This window comes from Polypterus senegalus, chromosome 5, assembly GCF_016835505.1.
Source record: "Polypterus senegalus isolate Bchr_013 chromosome 5, ASM1683550v1, whole genome shotgun sequence".
NCBI classification, from domain to species: Eukaryota; Metazoa; Chordata; class Cladistia; order Polypteriformes; family Polypteridae; genus Polypterus; species Polypterus senegalus.
The window spans coordinates 198,419,318-198,437,473 of NC_053158.1; the positions used below are offsets into that span (position 1 = coordinate 198,419,318).

The following is an 18,156-nucleotide window of genomic DNA, read 5'->3' on the forward strand; positions in this document are numbered from 1 at the left end:
TTCTATGAGGTTTAAGTGAGGTCTTTGACTGGGCCACTCAAAGACTTGTCCTGAAGCCACTCCAGTGGTGTCCTGGTTGTATGTTTTGGGGCATTGTAGTGCTGTAAGGTAAAGCGTCACCAAAATCTGAGATGGCGTGCACTCTGGTGCAGGTTTTCTTCTGTATTTGTCCTCATTCATCCATTTCTCAAATTATGACCAGTCTTCTTGTCCCAGCACCCTCACTCATAGCATGATGCTGCCATTGCCATGCTTTACCGTAGGGATGGCATTAGGCATGTGATGAGCAGTACCTGATCATTGCCAGAAATCATGCTTGGAGTTCTCCCCAAAGAGTTCAATTTCTTTCTCATCAGATGATAGTGTCTTTTTCCTGATGCTCCCATAGTCCTTTAATAAACTCTTAGTAGGAGGATTGAAAGACCACCTGTATTAGGGGGTTCGTGTAGATCATTGACTAAATACCTTAATATAAAAACAATATAATCGGGTGAATAGGTATCAGGCATCTCTATTTAATCCGAGTGTTTGCACAGTTGCCATCCTAGTTTGCCTAAACAGTAGAGGGGTTCCTGCTTACTTTTCCACATGACTGTATCTGTCTGGCAATTAAATCAACTATTCTCTTGTCTGCAATTCACGGAAAGAATGGACATTTCATGGAAAAGATGTAAGCGTTTTTGAACGCAGCATGCTATCTCATGTAAAGCTCATTGGCCCAAGGATAAAACAAATACCCATACCTGGACGGGACGCCTACCATTGCATGATACAACAATACAACGACAATGTGCAAAGCAATTAACAAAACTGATGGTCCGTATACAGCGCTTGAAATAAAGGCCGGAATAACCGGGAAATTCATGCTCCATGTGCGCACGGTATTAACGATGGCTCGCTCAGGCTTGGAATTCAACCGGACCTGCAACTCTGCTCTCCGGCTCCTCGTTGGTTATATAAGACGCCTTACGATTGGCTGTATTTGAAATAGGAATTGCGATACGCTTAGGGATTGGGCGAACCACTCAGGAGGGCGGGTTAACGAACAGAGGGCTTGTCACTCTCGGAAATCCTAAACAGTCTGCTGCCAACGCCGGGAACGAGCCTAGGCGGCCGACGTGGAAATGTACTTTTGAATATTTTATTCAGACTTTCCCATTTTTTTGCGATTTGGGAAGCGGAACTATCCACTAAACCGAGATGAGAGCGTGCCTGTTCCCGTTGACTTTAACAGCGGGAAAGTTGGTAGCTCGCCGCGGCCACGCCGAGGGGTTTTTGTTTGCTGTGCGCTGTTTTCTAACAGGTAGTTCGGAGTAACACGGCGACAACAACCGCAGCTGAGGACATTTGCTTTTGGCTTTTATTTATTTATTTATTTTTTTAATATTTCCCTTTACGGACCTTCTGTTACGGAGCTGTTTTTGACTTTGAAAGGACACTCACTGCGTGGAAATGTAAGAGTTTTATGTTTTATTTTTGATGGTTGAGCACGGAGTGCAGCGCTTCTCTCTTAAGAAGTCTCCCTTTTATGGATGATGAGTGTTAAATGTGGACTGTTTAAAACTGCAGGGAGAAGTGATCAAAAGGTGGACCGCATTCTCTCTTTGGAACAATCAACGCGGACACCCTCTCACCTACCCCACCGTGGAAATATTTGTGGATACAATACATGAATTCACCTTGTTCTGAAACGGGAATATGCGAGGCTTTTGTTGTAAATGAGAAGGCAGAGAATGGCGAAGTCCGAGCTCCTCTAACCTTCGCACCTTTCTTTCAGCCCGGCGTTTCGCTGCTTACATTTTATTTTAGCTATGTTTTTGAGCCACTGGTCTTCTGCGGATTGAGGCTGAAATTCATTAAGAAACGCATCTCCTTGTGGGAAGTGTGGTGCAGCGGGCAAGCCGACTCGCTCTCAACCGGCTTTCCCTCGCTCCCACACGGTAAGGAGAGTAGGCTCATTAATAATTCAGCGGGGCGGCTAAGCCCCCTTTTATTCCGTCCATCTATTATCCTAAACTGCTTTTTTTTTAGTTTTCCACTGTGCATGATTGCAACTTGCTTGGAGTCGATCTTGTTCAGAAACCGGCTCTGGACGAGACACGCGTCTATAACAGTTCTGTTGTTGTATTTGCTATGCAAAAGTAGCGAAAGTATGTTTAGGTTGATTGATAGATAACTAATCAAATGCGAGTGCGGAGAAGACACAGCGTGGATTTGAATGCCGCTTGTTATCCAGCACGCTCGCAGCGCTGCCTCTTTACACAACAAAGCCTCTTTTGAAAAGTAATTTCGTGAAAATGCATCGTCGCACTAAAACTGAACTCGTTGCTTCTGTTAAATGGCAGATGGTTTAATACAGTGAGTAATTACCTGAAGTAGTGATAAGACGAGCTATGTAGAATAAAATAAAAAAGTGTTTTTGGTAACAGAGTTGAAAAATAATTGACAAAGTATAATGCAAGATTATGTGCAATAAAAGTGTAATTGGGTTTGTGTTTTCACTTTCACGGCAGAGTGACGATTGTTTGCTGTCCCCTTGTTCGCTTCATTCCCCTCCAGTGTTTCTTGCTTCTTGAGACCCCACATTGGCAGACAGCGTTGGTTTTTTTTTTTTAGTCTTGTCGTCCTCAGCTTTCAGAGCAACATCTGTTTGTGACCTCCATCACCAAAGTTGAATTGTTAGAATCGCCTATTAAAGGAATCGCTGTTTACATATACAGTGTTGTTTTTATCCATCCATCCATCCATCCAGGATAAAGCTTGTGGCTATAACATCAAATGCAGGGTGCAAGGCAGGAACAAATCCACACCCCAACACACCTACTGTAGAGCTGGTTTACCATCACCACTCCAATTGTCTGTTTTTACATGCATTTTTTATTACTCTTTTTAATATATATATATATATATATATATATATATATATATATATATATATATATATATATATATATATATATATATATATATATATATATATATAATCAGTATACTGCTGCTGAAATATATTAATGGGGAAATTTGCAAAGTATCTATCTATTATATAATGCCTTTCCTATCTATCTATCTCCATCCAATCCTGCCAACTATGCTATCTATCTATCTCCATCCAATCCTGCCAACTATGCTATCTATCTATCTATCTCCATCCAATCCTGCCAACTATGCTATCTATCCTGTGGAGAGAAAATATCCATGCAAAAGTGGGGAGAACACGCAAACTCCATGCCGGTCGTAACCCTGCTGCTCACACTACTGATATACTCCCTGCCACCTTCAGTGGTTTTTCTTTTTGTAAAATATTTTGTTCCCTTTGGTTGCAATAAGTGATTGTTTGCTTTCGTCTGTTAGGACCAGTTGGTTTAGTGAGAAGTCAAGCAAAATGACACCATTTATTGGCTAACTAAAAAGATTACAATATGCAAGCTTTCGAGGCAACTCGGGTCCCTTCTTCACTTTGCGTCTTGCCTGAAGAAGGTGCCTGAGTTGCCTCAAAAGCTTGCATATTGTAATCTTTTTAGTTGGCCAATAAAAGGTGTCATTTTGCTTGACTTCTCACTACATGCATAATGGTTAACACGCTACAACACCCTAGTAGACCAGTTGGTTTGTAATTTAAAAAAAAAAATAAAAATCCTAACCGCGGTTTCCGTATGTGCTCCTACTTGGCTGAGGTCTATTGGGAAGATGCAGCCTCCAGATTTTAGAGTAAACTAAAACGATTTCTAGAAAATGAAAATCACCATTTTTTATTTATAGACGAAGATGAGCTAAAAAAAAAAAAGTGTTTAGGATTGAGTTTTAAAATTTAAAATGCATGTTGAAAAATGGCTTTTATACAGAAACCACTTCCACTTGGATTAAAAATCTGATTACCGCATATTTTGGCAAATGCACTTGGAATGCAGCATTCTTTTTGAAACCTTCCTGTATCTTCTTTATGCTATTATCCTAAAATGTTTCTGCTAGAGTGGTATAAGTAAGAACTGGATGAGCATCCACACTCAAATGAAAAGCCTACTCCTATTACCATAATTCATAAGTAGAGTAGGATCATAAAATTTTAGGCTGGGCTTGGGTATGCAATATACATGATGATTGCCTTGAATCATTTCAGTCAACCTTTTATTACATATTTTTTATTTTAATGTGATATAGTGTTGTTAACAGCGCATACAGTGTGGTAGCCTGCTTTGGGAGTAGTGAGAAACCAGTTTCTTTTTGTAGTGCAACGTGCCATTTAATTAGAGGTACCATCCCCTTGTCCAAGCTGCTTTTCTTCTTTGTCTTATCAATGTATGTGTTTTGTTTTCTAGCAACAAGGATAATGTTGAAGTATTTGGAAGATTTACATTGCCAGTTCTTCTGTAGTTTTAGCCCCCTGAATTGTGTTGGAATACCACACCCCGAAACTTTTTTTTTTATTTAAATATTTTACTTGCCTATCCCCAAGTAGTTTATAGTGATGTCCGAGACAATTTTTAATCTCATGTTTTAATGCAAAAATGGGGAGAAAAAAAGTTCATTACGTAATAGAACTCAATATTTCCGGATGTACAGCAGCAAGAAAAAAAAATGTTTTTGTCATTTATGTCATTTATCCATTCGTAGGCTCAAAATGTACAAAACTCGTGCAGTTTTTGGTAAAATGTAGTTTGGACATATCAGCGCACACCATTAACAGTAACAGGAAAACTCATTCTCCTAATATTGCGCTTTTCAATTGAAGATCTGCCTCACCCCCTCATTCACTGGTCAAGGGTCCTGTTTTCAGGCTGGATGGATGGAGTGATGGACATGTTGTTATTAAAAGAGCTTTTGGATGAGAATAGCACAGAGGTGTCAGTGGTAACAAGTAAGCTGTAGGCTCCTACATTTGTCTCATTGTTCGATGCCTGCCAATTGAGAGGCGAACAATTTGAAAATTCTTTACAAACGGATGAAATGTAGACAAAAATGAGAAGTTGAGTGTTTTTTGTATGCACTAAAAGCCACGGCAGCAAGTATAGTAGATATCTGTAAATTTCGGAAGAAGTAAAATTGCACTCTTGTTGATTTGTAATCTAATAATTTGGGACGAGGCACCATCTGTTTAAATGACAAGTTCAATTATTGTGGGTCGATGTTGTGAAATTGTTTAGCGCAACACTCTGTACCAAGGCTGTGACCCTCGAACACCAGGACTGGCTGCTTAGATTTTTGCATATATGTGTTTATTACTTTTATCTGTGTGTTTGTATATTTTGCATCTTGTGATTTTTACTGCTTTATTGACCTGCAAAGTAAAACTATTTGCCACTCTGAGCCATATACTAAAATGGGTGATATAACATTGGTTTTTATTGTTCTGTCCGAGCTTTGTTGCTGCTGCCTGATAGAGTCTGGCTTTTTGGGAAATTGTATGAAAGAAAATTGCTTCAGAATATGGTTTAATAGGTACCTCATGGATTCAAGTCTGTTTTATCCATCCATCCATCCCTAACATGCCATTTTCTAACCTTCTTAATTCAGACCAGAGTTGCTTGGAGGCTGGAGGCAGTCCCAGCTAGCACAGAGTGCAAGGCAGGAACAATCTCTGGACAGGACGCCAGTCCATTACAAGGCGAACACACACTAGGACCAGTTTAGCATTGCCATTTCAACTAACCTGCATGTCTTTGGACAGTGGGAGGAAACCCGCACATACACGGAGACTGCATGCAAACTCCACGATGCAGGGAGTAATGAAGACATGAACCCTGGCCTCCTTACTGCGAGGCAGTATTGCTGCCATCTGTCTTTTAAACCCACTGTTGCCGGGAAGCTGGAGACTATCCCAGCAGGTACAGGGTGCAAAGCAGGAACAATCCCTGGACAGGGTGCCAGTCCATTGCATGGTGAACACACATTCACATACTAAACACACACTAGAGCCAATTTAGCTAACCTGCATATGTTTGGACAGTGGGAGGACACCAGAGGAAAGTCGCACAGACATGGGAAGAAAACACACAATCCATGTTGGTATTACTTAGGATGTGAACCATGGTGTATTTACTGCGAGGGAGCAGGAGTGCTACTCCTGTGCCACCCTCCATTCTTCCATCCATCCGTTTGTCTGGCTGCCTTCCAACCCCACTTCTTCTTAAGCCATGTTGCTGGGAAGCTGGAGGCTATCCCAGCAGGTATAGGGTGCAAGGCAGGAACAGTCTCTGGACAGGGTGCCAATCCATTGCAGGGTGGACACACAGACACTGTTTACTTGTAATGTCTCAATTTTAAAAAAAGAAAATATTGTTTATATATTATTTTAGCTAGAACATTTTCACAGTTAGAGGCACGTGTTCAAATCCAAGCATGTGTATTTGTTGTTATTTTGCTTTTTGATTTGTGTCCCAAGATGTATAGGTTAGGGTGATTTGCAGTTCAAGATCTGTCCAGTATACATGAGAGTACAGCCATCCAGGATTCTTTCCTGCCTTGCGGCCGATGCTGTTGACGTAGTTCTGTCATTTTTCTTCTTGTATTAGGATTAACTGGTTCATTCAAAAACAGTCCGTCTGTTTTGGTAAGGCTTGTGTTGTCAGAACGTTTAATACATAAATAATTATAAATGAAAGTAGCCTACAATCGGTTTGATACTGTGATGCAATTTTCCTTCTTGGGATGCAGCTTGTCTCCATATAAGCAGGCATCCATATTTGTGGCCATTCAATGGCCTTATTGCCCATAATTTTATTTGTACTTTTTTTTTTTTGGTACTATATTTGAATTGGAGGCTTTTCTAGTAGATTTTGTTAATTTGTGCATGTTATGATGACTGACAGGTTAGTGGTCCTGTTAATCCTCTGATTGCCTAAATGCCACCCAGGATTGGACAAGAAATGTCCCTGATGATTCTGGTCCACCACTGGGCACATTTCACACCTGTGCAGCTGAAAGTCACCAGTCCACCTGCACAATGAAGGATGTGCACAAAACGTTCAAAGTGCCGGTTGGGAAAGGAATGTGTTAGAATGCAGAAAAGGGGAAGATCTGTTCCTTCATTTGTCTTGTATCATGCTTGTCCAATTCAGGGTCATGGGGGGCAGTGCCTACCACAACAGCAGTAGGTCCAAGGCAGGAACCAAAACTGGACAGGTCTCCACTCCCTCTCACACAAGCTGCCAGTTGAATCTAATCGTAATTTTCAGACATGAGGGAAATATGCAGGTGGCTCATGGATCCATTAAGGCTGGGAGATGGGAGTGGTAACCACTTCACCCCAGTGCTGCAGGATAAGGCACTTCTGTGTTCCTTTTATCGCATCTTTAAGCGTGAGGCTGATTGCGTAATGTGGAGGAGTTTTAATATGAAGCCCCCAGTATGGAACAGAAATAATCGGAGGTTTAATAAGAGGAAGAACTGAACACTTTCCCAGTGTCTTGAATTAGCTGGATGAGGGGGAGCCGCGCTCCCTGACATCTTGGACAGCTCGATGTTGATACAACCAAGTGCGCCGAGCGGCGTTCGGCTTTGCCGGCAGCGCTTAATGTCGCCTTGACACGATCCCTCCGAAGCAGGAGTCTCCAGGCGTTTTCCAACGTGATAGATCTCCCTAGACCCCCCTCACCACCTCTCCTCTCGCATATGTAATCGGGGAGGTGCTGGTTGGTGTTGCCCTCGTTTGTTGTTTTCTTGTCTTTTGCTTTGGGTCTGCAATGGTGTACACAGAAAAAAATAATCTGACTTCGCGGAGCCAAATCCCTCCGGGGGTTATCATCACTTTATTTTCTTTGAACCCGCACGCACATTTATAGTAATGTTTGTTCTTTTCTGCATTTTTAGATCGCCTGTGTTCTCCCGCGACATGAGGGAAGAGGACGGGGTGGATTGGGGCCATCAGTTTTTCTAACGTTTCCCTTGGAGCGGCTCGTCTTGACCCACTTCCTTTTCGGATTGTTTTCAATGTGCACTCTTGAGGAAACCTGTGCCTTTTTAAATCTGCAATGAAATAATGGCGACACATTGGGCAGCTCCACCCGAAGAGGATGGAGAGGAAAAGCACGCAAGAGGAGCGGTGGCGGCAGCTGGCGGATCAGCGGCAAGCGAGGTAAGTGAGAAGAGCCGAAGGGATCTTTAAATGAGAGTCGGGGTTGAAGCGCACTGACTGTTACGCTCTCCGTGTGTGTGCGCTTGAATTATTGATACTTTGTAGCTTATTGATTTGCCGCCAACTTTGCATTTATTTTAAGTTCATCTCTTTCACCTGCACGAATCTACTGAACCGAGCGGGAGTCTGTGATTCTGATTTTCTTTATTTTCTCCTTGCGGACACACCCTGCATTCTGCGGAGTGTGTGCGTGTGTGTTTCGTTTTTTTTATTTAAATGAACAAGTTTTATATGTGCATCCTAAGGGGGGTCGGGTTAAGGCTGGGGTCGATCTTTTGTTAGAGGCAGTGAATGTAGACCCACTGTAACTGGCTGAAAGGTGGGGGAGGATGTGTGCATGGCGAGCATTCACTGGCGTGAAAGTAAAAGTTAGGGGGGGAAACTCCCACATTGCACCGTCTGGCCAGACGCAACCTTCAGGAAAGGGATGCTCAAAAATGAAAGAGCAAGTCCTGAAGAGCCACCGGGAATTCCAATCTTCTTTATGTACAGTATATGTGTGTTTAATTATATACGTGTGCGCATGTGTGTTGAGGCGTACTGATAAAGGCTTAGGACTTCAAACCCTGAGGTTGTGGGTTCAGTTCTCGATATTGACACTGTTCGACCATGAGAAGTTATTGTCTGTGCTCCAATTGGAAAAATAAAAGAAATGTAACCAATTGTATCATATGTTGTAAGTTAGCTTGGATAAATGTAACTACCAAATAATTAATAGTAATAACTGTGTGTGTGTATATATATATATATGAAATTGTATATATTGTGTGTGTATATGTATGTGTGTATATATATCACACACACACTGGACCCTTGACTTACAAACTCAATTCGTTCGCGAGGGCTGCTTGTAACTCAAATTGGTTGCAAGTCAAGACTTTTTTTCCCATAAGAAATAATGGAAATACCCATAATGTGTTCCGAACCTCACACAGCAACACTTACTTAACCTTTTCACAATAAAAAAGGGTTGTATAATGTGCATAAATTACCAAAAACACCAATAATTTTTCTATTGTACTAACCAAAAAGTGCCTAGCCTACCAGGAACAACAATTTCATACTGTACTCACCATTGTATTTTACGTGTTTGGCTTGCAGGAAGGGAGGAGGAGAATGAAATGGAAGGTGGTTATTGTTTGGAAGGAGCTTCCCTATACAAATCTTTTCTTTGTAAAATTGTCGAGATAGTGGATTTCCACATCCTGTACATGTTAGTGAGATCGGTCACACGAACGCCAGTCTCATATTTCCGCACATTTTCCTTCATTTCGATTGTAATCACTTTCGTTACCTTCTCTTCCTTCCTTAGAAATTCTTGAAATAAATTATATAAATCACTGCACTGACCAAAATTCCGTCCACAAACACATGTATCTAGGCTCCGACTGATGTTTACGAGCGCCCTCGGCTGTTTGTTTACAATCGCATAAGCAGATACACGTGACCGCATTCGGGTCGTAACGCAAGATGTTGGTCGTAATTCAGAAAAAAATTTTGGTCGTAAACCAAGTTGTTCGCATATCAGGCCGGTCGCATATACACACTACATACATACATACATACTAGGGGGCTTTGCAGTTCTGCCGCTTGTGTATGGGGATATGGATGTACAATATAAACAGATTATTTTCATAGGAAATTGTTACATATGCATGATAGAACTATTTTACATTACAGCGAATAAATATTCATATTAATAGGAAAATGTAATAATTTGAAAGTAAATTGTTTCATGTTGCGTTCAAGTTTTTCATTGCGTTATATGATTTCGTTCTGTTTTTGGCTTTGAAATTAACATGCAAATGTTTTTTAAACTTTTACTGTAAATCTTCAGTAAAAAATTTTTTTTTTAATTCAATTTTCACCAGTATCACATTGAATTTTGATTCTGTGTTTGGGCTTTCATCGTGACAACACAATGTATAACTGCCTGTTAGAGAATTTCGCTTCTCTTTAATAAACGGACTTTTTCGAATGTTTGTCCCTGTAAGTTAATTGTCGTAGCACAAGCTTTTAACGGGAAACTGTTAACGTTTTAATATGAATGGCATATCAAGATTGCCTTTGGTGTCTAATGTTATCCCCTGTACTACATTACCTTTCTTGTCGCTTGTTAAAATTTTACATGTCAGAATTGTTCGACCAATTTTCAATACAACTAATCTCCATCACTCTTACATAAATTACGCAATAACATAACGATACATCCTTCTTTCTACAGTAATTTGGCTGGTGGACGTCCATATGGTATTAACGGTTATGGATATTCTTTGTGATATTGTAAGTTGATGTTTTCATCTTCCACACTGTCCCCACCAACTGTTTCAGCATAGTCTACTGATACACATTTACCCAAATTGTCATGTAACCGATCAACATTTTTGTCGTTAATTCGTTTGACTTCATCATTTCTCGGTGGTAGGATTGCCCGTGTATTCACTTCTTCTGTTGATAACCCTTCGGGATGAAATTCTTCAGTAAGATTTGGACATAATACGTCGTCTTTAATTGGGAACGTAAAGCTTGGAAAACGTAAAAAATAAGAGCTGAGAGAGCAGGAAATGTCTGTCAAAAGCATTCACACAAATAAGATGTGAGAGTACCGTGTATGTGTTTTGAATATGGTTGAGAGGAGGGTGTGACTTGAAACAATCTCGTGTCAAAAGTCTCGTCTCACAGGACGACTAGACTTTTTTGATATTATATATAGATAGAGATGGGTGTATGTATGTGTATATATATATATGTATATATATATATATGTGGGGGGAGTGGGGAGCCACTTCAACAACCACCAATGTGCAGCAGCCACTTGGATGATGTGACAGCAGCAAATTCTGCACCAGTACACTCGCCACACATTGGCTGTTAGGTGGTGAAGGGGTGAGAGGGACAATTGGAGACAGGGAATGATTAGGGGGCCAGAACGACCGTGCTGTGGTAGGCAATTTAGCCAGACATCGGGGTACACCCTGCACTTTACATAGTGTACCCCGGGATCTTCAATGACCACAGAGAGTCGGGACCTGGGGTTTACATCTCATCTGAAGGGCAGTCCCATTTTTACAGCACAGTGGACCAGTCACTACACTTGGAGCATTGGGATCCACATTCAGATCACATGGCATACACCCCCTGTTGGCATCTCCAACACCTTTTCCAGCAGCAATCCAAGCTTTTCCTAGTTGATCTCCCATCCAAGTGCTGGCCGGGCCTGAACATGCTTAGCTTCAGGTGAATTACTTGTTCTGAAGTACATGTGGTGTGATTGCTGGAGAAATATACAGGTCTAGATAGTCATTGGAGCATGGCCTAGCATCCCAATAGTGGTCGAGGAAGATCCCTTACCTGGCCTGGTTCATGTAATAGAAAGAGCACAGGAGTGGAGTTGCTGCTCAGCTGAGTAGAGCCCCAAATTGGTATCGGGGACAAGTAATAGAAGAACTAGGGGAAATTGCTTTTTATTGACAATTCATCCTCCTGCACGAGAGGTGGCAGTGTTCCTTTGACTGTCTCCTAAGTCAGACACCTGCAGGGTTGCCTGGGAGTTGGAGTCTGGGAGGAAAACCATGTAGAGGTCCTTGTGGGTTCTGCCAGAGTGCTCTGTGGAAAGGAGTTTGTAGCTTCCATGTGACCCAGAAGTGCACAACTGGTGGAGAATTTACTGGTTTTTTTTATATCTGGCCTTTCAGAGTGATGAAGTTTATGATCTTGGTGACCTTTTGATGAGCCACTTGAATCCTGTAATGTTAGTCTTTTTTTGGCCTTACCCATGTGAATGGATTATTTTTTTTGTAAGCTTCTATTTTTTTTGTGCCTCCAGTTGTTTCAAAATGTCTATTTTAAAAGCAGGTGCTTGATGGGCACACTGGTATAAAGGAAACTGAATAAGCAGCTCCTTTTGGACACGTTGTCATTTACACTGTGGCCTGTTGTACAATTAAAAAGAAACGATTTACAGTCAATCAATAGAGACATCTTTTATAAGAGAACATTTGGTAACATTCAATGAGAGTTGAATGAAGAGTATGTGTTTTTTTTTTATTAAATGAAACCCTTTATCCATCGTGACTTACAAACCAAATTATAATATGTACTGTATGAGTGATTAGAATTAACAAATTTCGCAAAGTGATGGAGAACACAATTCAAACTATAGCAAAAGAAGTTGTTTACAAGCCCCAATATTAACTAGGTTCACCACTCAATAACAAATACTCATTCGAAAAAGGGTAAATTCTTAATTTACTGACCAAGTCTTATTGCTGCTTGTAACTACCGCTAGCCCGCAGTTTCTTGCATTTCTAACCCATCTTAAAAGAAAATGAAAATCAAGGCTGCTGTGGTACAAATCTGGTAGTTGTACTGAGCGATACAAGATACAGTATGTCAAATATAGAAGTATAACGAGTATGTAAAAACGACTACATACAGTACATTAAATACATTATTTCTTCCCTCTTTAAATTTCTTACATTTTAAAAGAAAGCAAAAGAAAGGAGGAATTGCAAGCCCCGTAACCAAAAGTGTCCATTTTACCAAGTCAAGTCAAGTTGGGGAGCATGCACTAGTACAGTGTGTTGCCGTACCCACCACACAACAAAACAATTCTGGATCCCCGTTGGCGACCCCCAAGGCAGACATGTGGTCCAGTCCCGCCCTCCAGAAATGACCCTCTATCTGCCGCAGGCAGGTGTTACGTGGGTGACCCCTTGGACTGGTTCAGCCACTCGGGTCCCAACAATGAGGATCTTTTGAGCTGGGTCACCCTCGGGGGAAACATGCCACATGGGCTTAGTGCCATAACTGACGCTCCCTCACAACGCAGGTAATGTGCTTCATGCGGGACTCCATGAGTAACTGCTCATTTGACACAAAGTCAAACCAACGGTAGCCAAAGATTTTCCAGAGAGAGAGAGAGAGAGTACCTAAGGAGTCCAGTCTTCGTCTCAGGTCACTGGATAGCGTCCATGTCTCTCAACCTTATATCAAGACAGGAAGCACCAGGACTCTAAAGACTTGGACCTTCGTCCTTTCGCACAGATATCAGGAGCGTAACACACCCCTTTCCAGTGACCTCATGACCCCCCATGCTCTCCCAACCTGTCTACTGACTTCATAAGAAGAGTCACCAGAGACATGAATGTCACTGCCCAGGTAAGTAAATCTCTTGATGAGGTCGACACTCTCACCGCAGACAAACACACTGCTGATGGCCATGCCCAAGAGGTCACTAAAGGCCTGGATATTGGTTTTTATCAGGACACTCGCAAGCTTAGACACTTAGACTCCTCACTTAGTCTCTCGAGCACCCCAATCAGAGCCTCCATTGACTCGGTGAAGATCACAGCATCGTCCGCAAAGTCAAGATCCGTGAATCTTTCTTCACCAACAGATGCCCCACAATCCGCTGGATCCCACGACCTTGCCCAACACCCAGTCCATACAAACATTGAACAGAGTAGTCCATTTAACCGGTGACTTTTAAAGGGGAGGCCCAAGTCATGTAATCGGGATCGTCTCCAGTGTCCACAGCAACATGCTTATATTTGATTTTTAATCATCCAAAGCTAAGGACGTTCTCCAAAACTTGGGAATAACTTGTTCTGATCCGACTAGACTTTACTCATGATGTGATCATTCCATATTTTCAAGGGAAAGATCTCAAGCCGGAACTTCTATATTACTGACGCATCTTGATTGGGTTAAGTCATTCTCTTTTCCCAGTCATAGAGTAAACTGCCAGCTAATAAACCAGAATATCACTGCTGCTATTCACAACATTCAGTGACGCTCAACGGCAAGGACATATTTACGCAGACACGCAATTGCCAAATGTGGCACCACTACAAACCAAGAACAGATAAATTACTAAAAATCTTAAATATTTCACAGTCGATTAGATCAGCGCAGCTTTGGATTATCTAGGAGGAGAGCAGAGAGGTAGAGAGTCTAAGCCGTTACCAGTGCCACTTTCTACATTCAAGATCAGAACTTGAGCTGTGAAATTGCACTGCTAACCAGCACATTACCCACTGGCACACAATCTGTGACATTGTTGAAAGAATCTAGGGTTAAATCAGGGTACAGTCTCATTACATGAAAGGAAATGCAGTGCATGAAGGGTTTTGCCTAAAAAAGGTGGTGGTGACCAGGGCACATTTAAAAACAAATTTTATACAGGAAAGAGAAGCATTTACTTTGTAATGTCTTATTGCAAAAGGAACGGCTTGGACAAACGCCAGGACAAACTGGTGAGAAAGGCAGGCTCTATTGTAGGCATGGAGCTGGACAGTTTGACATCCGTGGCGGAGCGACGGGCGCTGAGCAGGCTCCTGTCAATCACGGAGAATCCACTGAACAGGATCATCTCCAGACAGAGGAGCAGCATCAGTGACAGACTGCTGTCACCGTCCTGCTCCACTGAAAGACTGAGGAGATTGTTCCTCCGCCACACTATGCAACTCTTCAGTTCCACCCGGGGGGGGGTAAACGTTAACATTATACAAAGTTATTGTCTGTTATACCTGCATTGTTATCACTTTTTGTTTATCAGTATGCTGCTGCTGGAGTATGTAAATGTCCCTTTAGGGATTAATAAAGTGTCTGTCTGTCTGTGTGAGCTGTTTGGGTGACTCTTTTAAAATCTTGCATTGCAATGCATCTCAATAGCTATGTACTGTAATTGTCTGAAGGATGTGACGAGTCCAGAGTATTAGTTGGGGAGGCAGCTGTTGGGTCTATAGGCGCCACTCACTAAAATTGGGCCAATTTAGCCTTCACATGTAATTTTAAGCAAAACACTATTGATAGCAACATCCTGGAACTCGGGCGCTCCATCTGCTTGGGATCTTGCGGTGAAAATAAGATGATTGTCTTTGAGCCTGTGTCTTTTTTTTTTTTTTTAATATCGTCCCAACCAGAAGAGGCAGGGCTTTCTTGGGACTCTGCATATGTTGTCACACGTCCTCTCTGGGTGTCTTTTTGGAACTGCAGGTAGGGGAAGAGAGGACAGTTAGTGACGGTGCCTCTTTGTGGTTCAAAGTAGTGTTGCTTGCTGTACTCGAGCCCTGTCATAACAATACCAGTATGTAAATGTTGTTGTCCTGGTGTCTGTGTAAAATCATAAAAAAATGTTCTTCTGCTATTGCTATCTTTTGAGTCTGGAAAATATTCAGCTTTGTGAAGATGAACATTTGAACCACCTGACTCGGACACTAGGCGTTAACTGCTTTGTTCACACTTTTGTAGATACAAATGAAGGGTGTGTTTAGTGCACAAGTAGACTTGCTTTCCAGTCATCAAGCACTGCACACATGGCGAACTGAACTCTGGTCAAGCCTGCAGGTGTTGTTTCATTCGTGCTTTAAAGGCAACATTATTTTAATTGAGGGTATTATTCAGCAATTGAGCTAATCTGGAATGACAACAGGCATTCTCGGGAACACTAAGGGTTAGAATAGGGAAAGCTGTTATGTTTTCCATATGGCCTGAATGGCTCAAGAGTGCTTACAGAGACTATATTGGTGAGATCGCAGCCTGAGTCGCATCCTTATGTTGTATTATTTCTTTTTAAACTACACACCACTTTAAACTGATTATCACTGAGTGGAATATATAATATTTCAGCCTTTCCATAAAGTGATTTTTTTTTTTTTTTGGTTTGAAGTTTTTGAGCTAATGACAAAACCAGTTTGGTTAGTAAGTCAATTAAAATATCTGTTTTTTAAGGGAGTAAGTATTCTTTTCAGGAATGTCGACTGGGATTTTTTTTATTTTTTAAGTACATGATTAAAAATATTTCATCCTTGTGTTTGATGCAGTGATTCACAGAATGCAATTGTTCCTGTACTAATTTGTGAATCCATCCTTCTTAACGCCTTTATACAATTCAAGTGCTGTAAGGATAAAGGTTTTTGCACTGATGCTTTATGCTCTTGCATCTGTCGAGTCCCAATAAAAAGCTTAATTTCATTAGCACTCGTGCTAAAGATTTTGGACTTGTTGGTTCCAGTTGTAAACACTTTTTTTGTGTAGAACTTCACAATTAAATTTTTTTTATAATGTATTGTTTTTTTAATGACCTTTATATTTTTTTCTTTTCCCACATTTTCTGAGAAGTTTTTGTTGTTTTGGCTTTCTATCCATGCATAGCTCTTTTTTCTTTTAAGGTCAGAAGAAGTTAGCAGCATCAGGTTGCATGACCAGAGGGCATACATATTTGGACAGAGACAACTTTTTTCTAATTTTGGTTCTGTACATTACCACAATGAATTTTAAATGAAACAACTCCGATGCAGTTGAAGTGCAGACTTTCAGCTTTAATTCAGTGAGTTGAACAAAACGATTGCATAAAAATGTGAGGCAACTAAAGCATTTTCTAACACAATCCCTTCATTTCAGGGGCTCGAAAGTAATTGGACAAATTAAATACCTGGAAATAAAATGTTCATTTCTAATACTTGGTTGAAAACCCTTTGCTGGCAGTGCTTGGCAAGTCTTGAACTCCTGGACATCACCAGATGCTGGGTTTCCTCCTTTTTAATGCTCTGCCAGGCCTTTACTTTCAGTTGCTGTTTGTTTTTGGGCCTTCCTGTCCGAAGTTTAGTCTTCAACAAGTGAAATGCCTGCTCAGTTGGGTTAAGATCAGGTGACTGACTTGGCCATTCAAGAATTTTCCACTTCTTTGCTTTAATAAACTCCTGGGTTGCTTTGGCTGTATGTTTTGGGTCATTGTCCATCTGTATCATGAAACGCGCCCAATCAATTTGACTGCATTTAGCTGGATTTGAGCAGACAGTATGTCTCTGAACACCTCAGAATTCATTCGGCTGCTTCTGTCCTGTGTCACATCATCAATAAACACTAGTGTCCCAGTGCCACTGGCAGCCATCACACTGCCTGACTCCACCGTGTTTTACAGATGATGTGGTATGCTTTGGATAATGAGCTGTTCCACGCCTTCTCCATACTTTTTTCTTGCCATCATTCTGGTAGAGGTTGATCTTGGTTTCATCTGTCCAAAGAATGTTTTTCCAGAACTGTGCTGGCTTTTTTAGATGTTCTTTAGCAAAGTCCAATCTAGCCTTTCTATTCTTGAGGCTTATGAATGGCTGGCACCTTGCAGTGCACCCTCTGTATTTACTTTCATGCAGTCTTCTCTTTATGGTAGACTTGGATATCGATCACGACCAAGCCCTGGAGAGTGTTGTTCACTTGGTTGGCTGTTGTGAAGGGGTTTCTCTTCACCATGGAAATGATTCTGCGATCATCCACCACTGTTGTCTTCCGTGGACGTCCAGGTCTTTTTGCGTTGCTGAGTTCACCAGTGCTTGCTTTCTTTCTCAGGATGTACCAAACTGTAGATTTTGCCACTCGTAATATTGTAGCAATTTCTTGGATGGTTTTTCTTCTGTTTTCGCAGCTTAAGGACGGCTTCTTTCACCTGCATGGAGAGCTCCTTTGACCGCATGTTGTCTGTTCACAGCAAAATCTTCCACATGCAAGCACCACACCTCAGATCAACTCCAGGCCTTTTATCTGCTTAATTGATAAGACATAACGACGGACTTGAACACACCTGCCCATGAAATAGCCTTTGAGTCAATTGTCCAATTACTTTTGAGCCCCTGAAATGAAGGGATTGTGTTAAAAATGCTTTAGTTGCCTCACATTTTTATGCAATCATTTTGTTCAACCCACTGAATTAAAGCTGAAAGTGCAAATTGTGTCTCCACAGTGTGTAGCTCCTCAATAAGCTATGTTTCTCCAGAGTTGCATATTTTTTTAGTTATAATTCTTTAGTTTAGAATTCAGAATTTACTGAGCTGAATTTACTTCATGCTTATTGTCAAAGATTTGTGTGCGTTTGTTGCCATTTTGAGAAAGAGCTTGGTATTTGATCAGCTGTTGTGATTTTTGTATTCTGATCACTGTGTTTTTTTTTTTTCTCCTTCATTCACAGCTGTTTGTTTTTTCTGGTTTGTTAAATTCAGAGATTCTTTAGGTTGGAGAAGTGTCCT

The 18,156-nt window shown here is 41.3% G+C and overlaps 1 protein-coding gene across 3 annotated transcripts in view; it reads left to right on the forward strand.

Annotated features, from left to right (window-relative positions):
- The first annotated feature begins 1,073 nt into the window (after positions 1-1,073).
- The window catches only part of LOC120529798 (rho GTPase-activating protein 21-like), a 408,601-nt gene continuing 391,518 nt past the window's right edge, over positions 1,074-18,156 (forward strand). The window contains exons 1-2 of one of the 3 annotated variants that reach the window (XM_039753942.1): positions 1,074-1,454; positions 7,807-8,071. In XM_039753942.1, coding sequence (XP_039609876.1) covers positions 7,976-8,071 — 96 coding nt within the window. In that variant the 5' untranslated portion in view covers positions 1,074-1,454; positions 7,807-7,975. Of the gene's footprint in view, positions 1,455-1,483; positions 1,941-7,386; positions 8,072-18,156 lie in introns of those variants that run through there. The other 2 variants (XM_039753944.1, XM_039753943.1) reach the window with 2 other exon arrangements.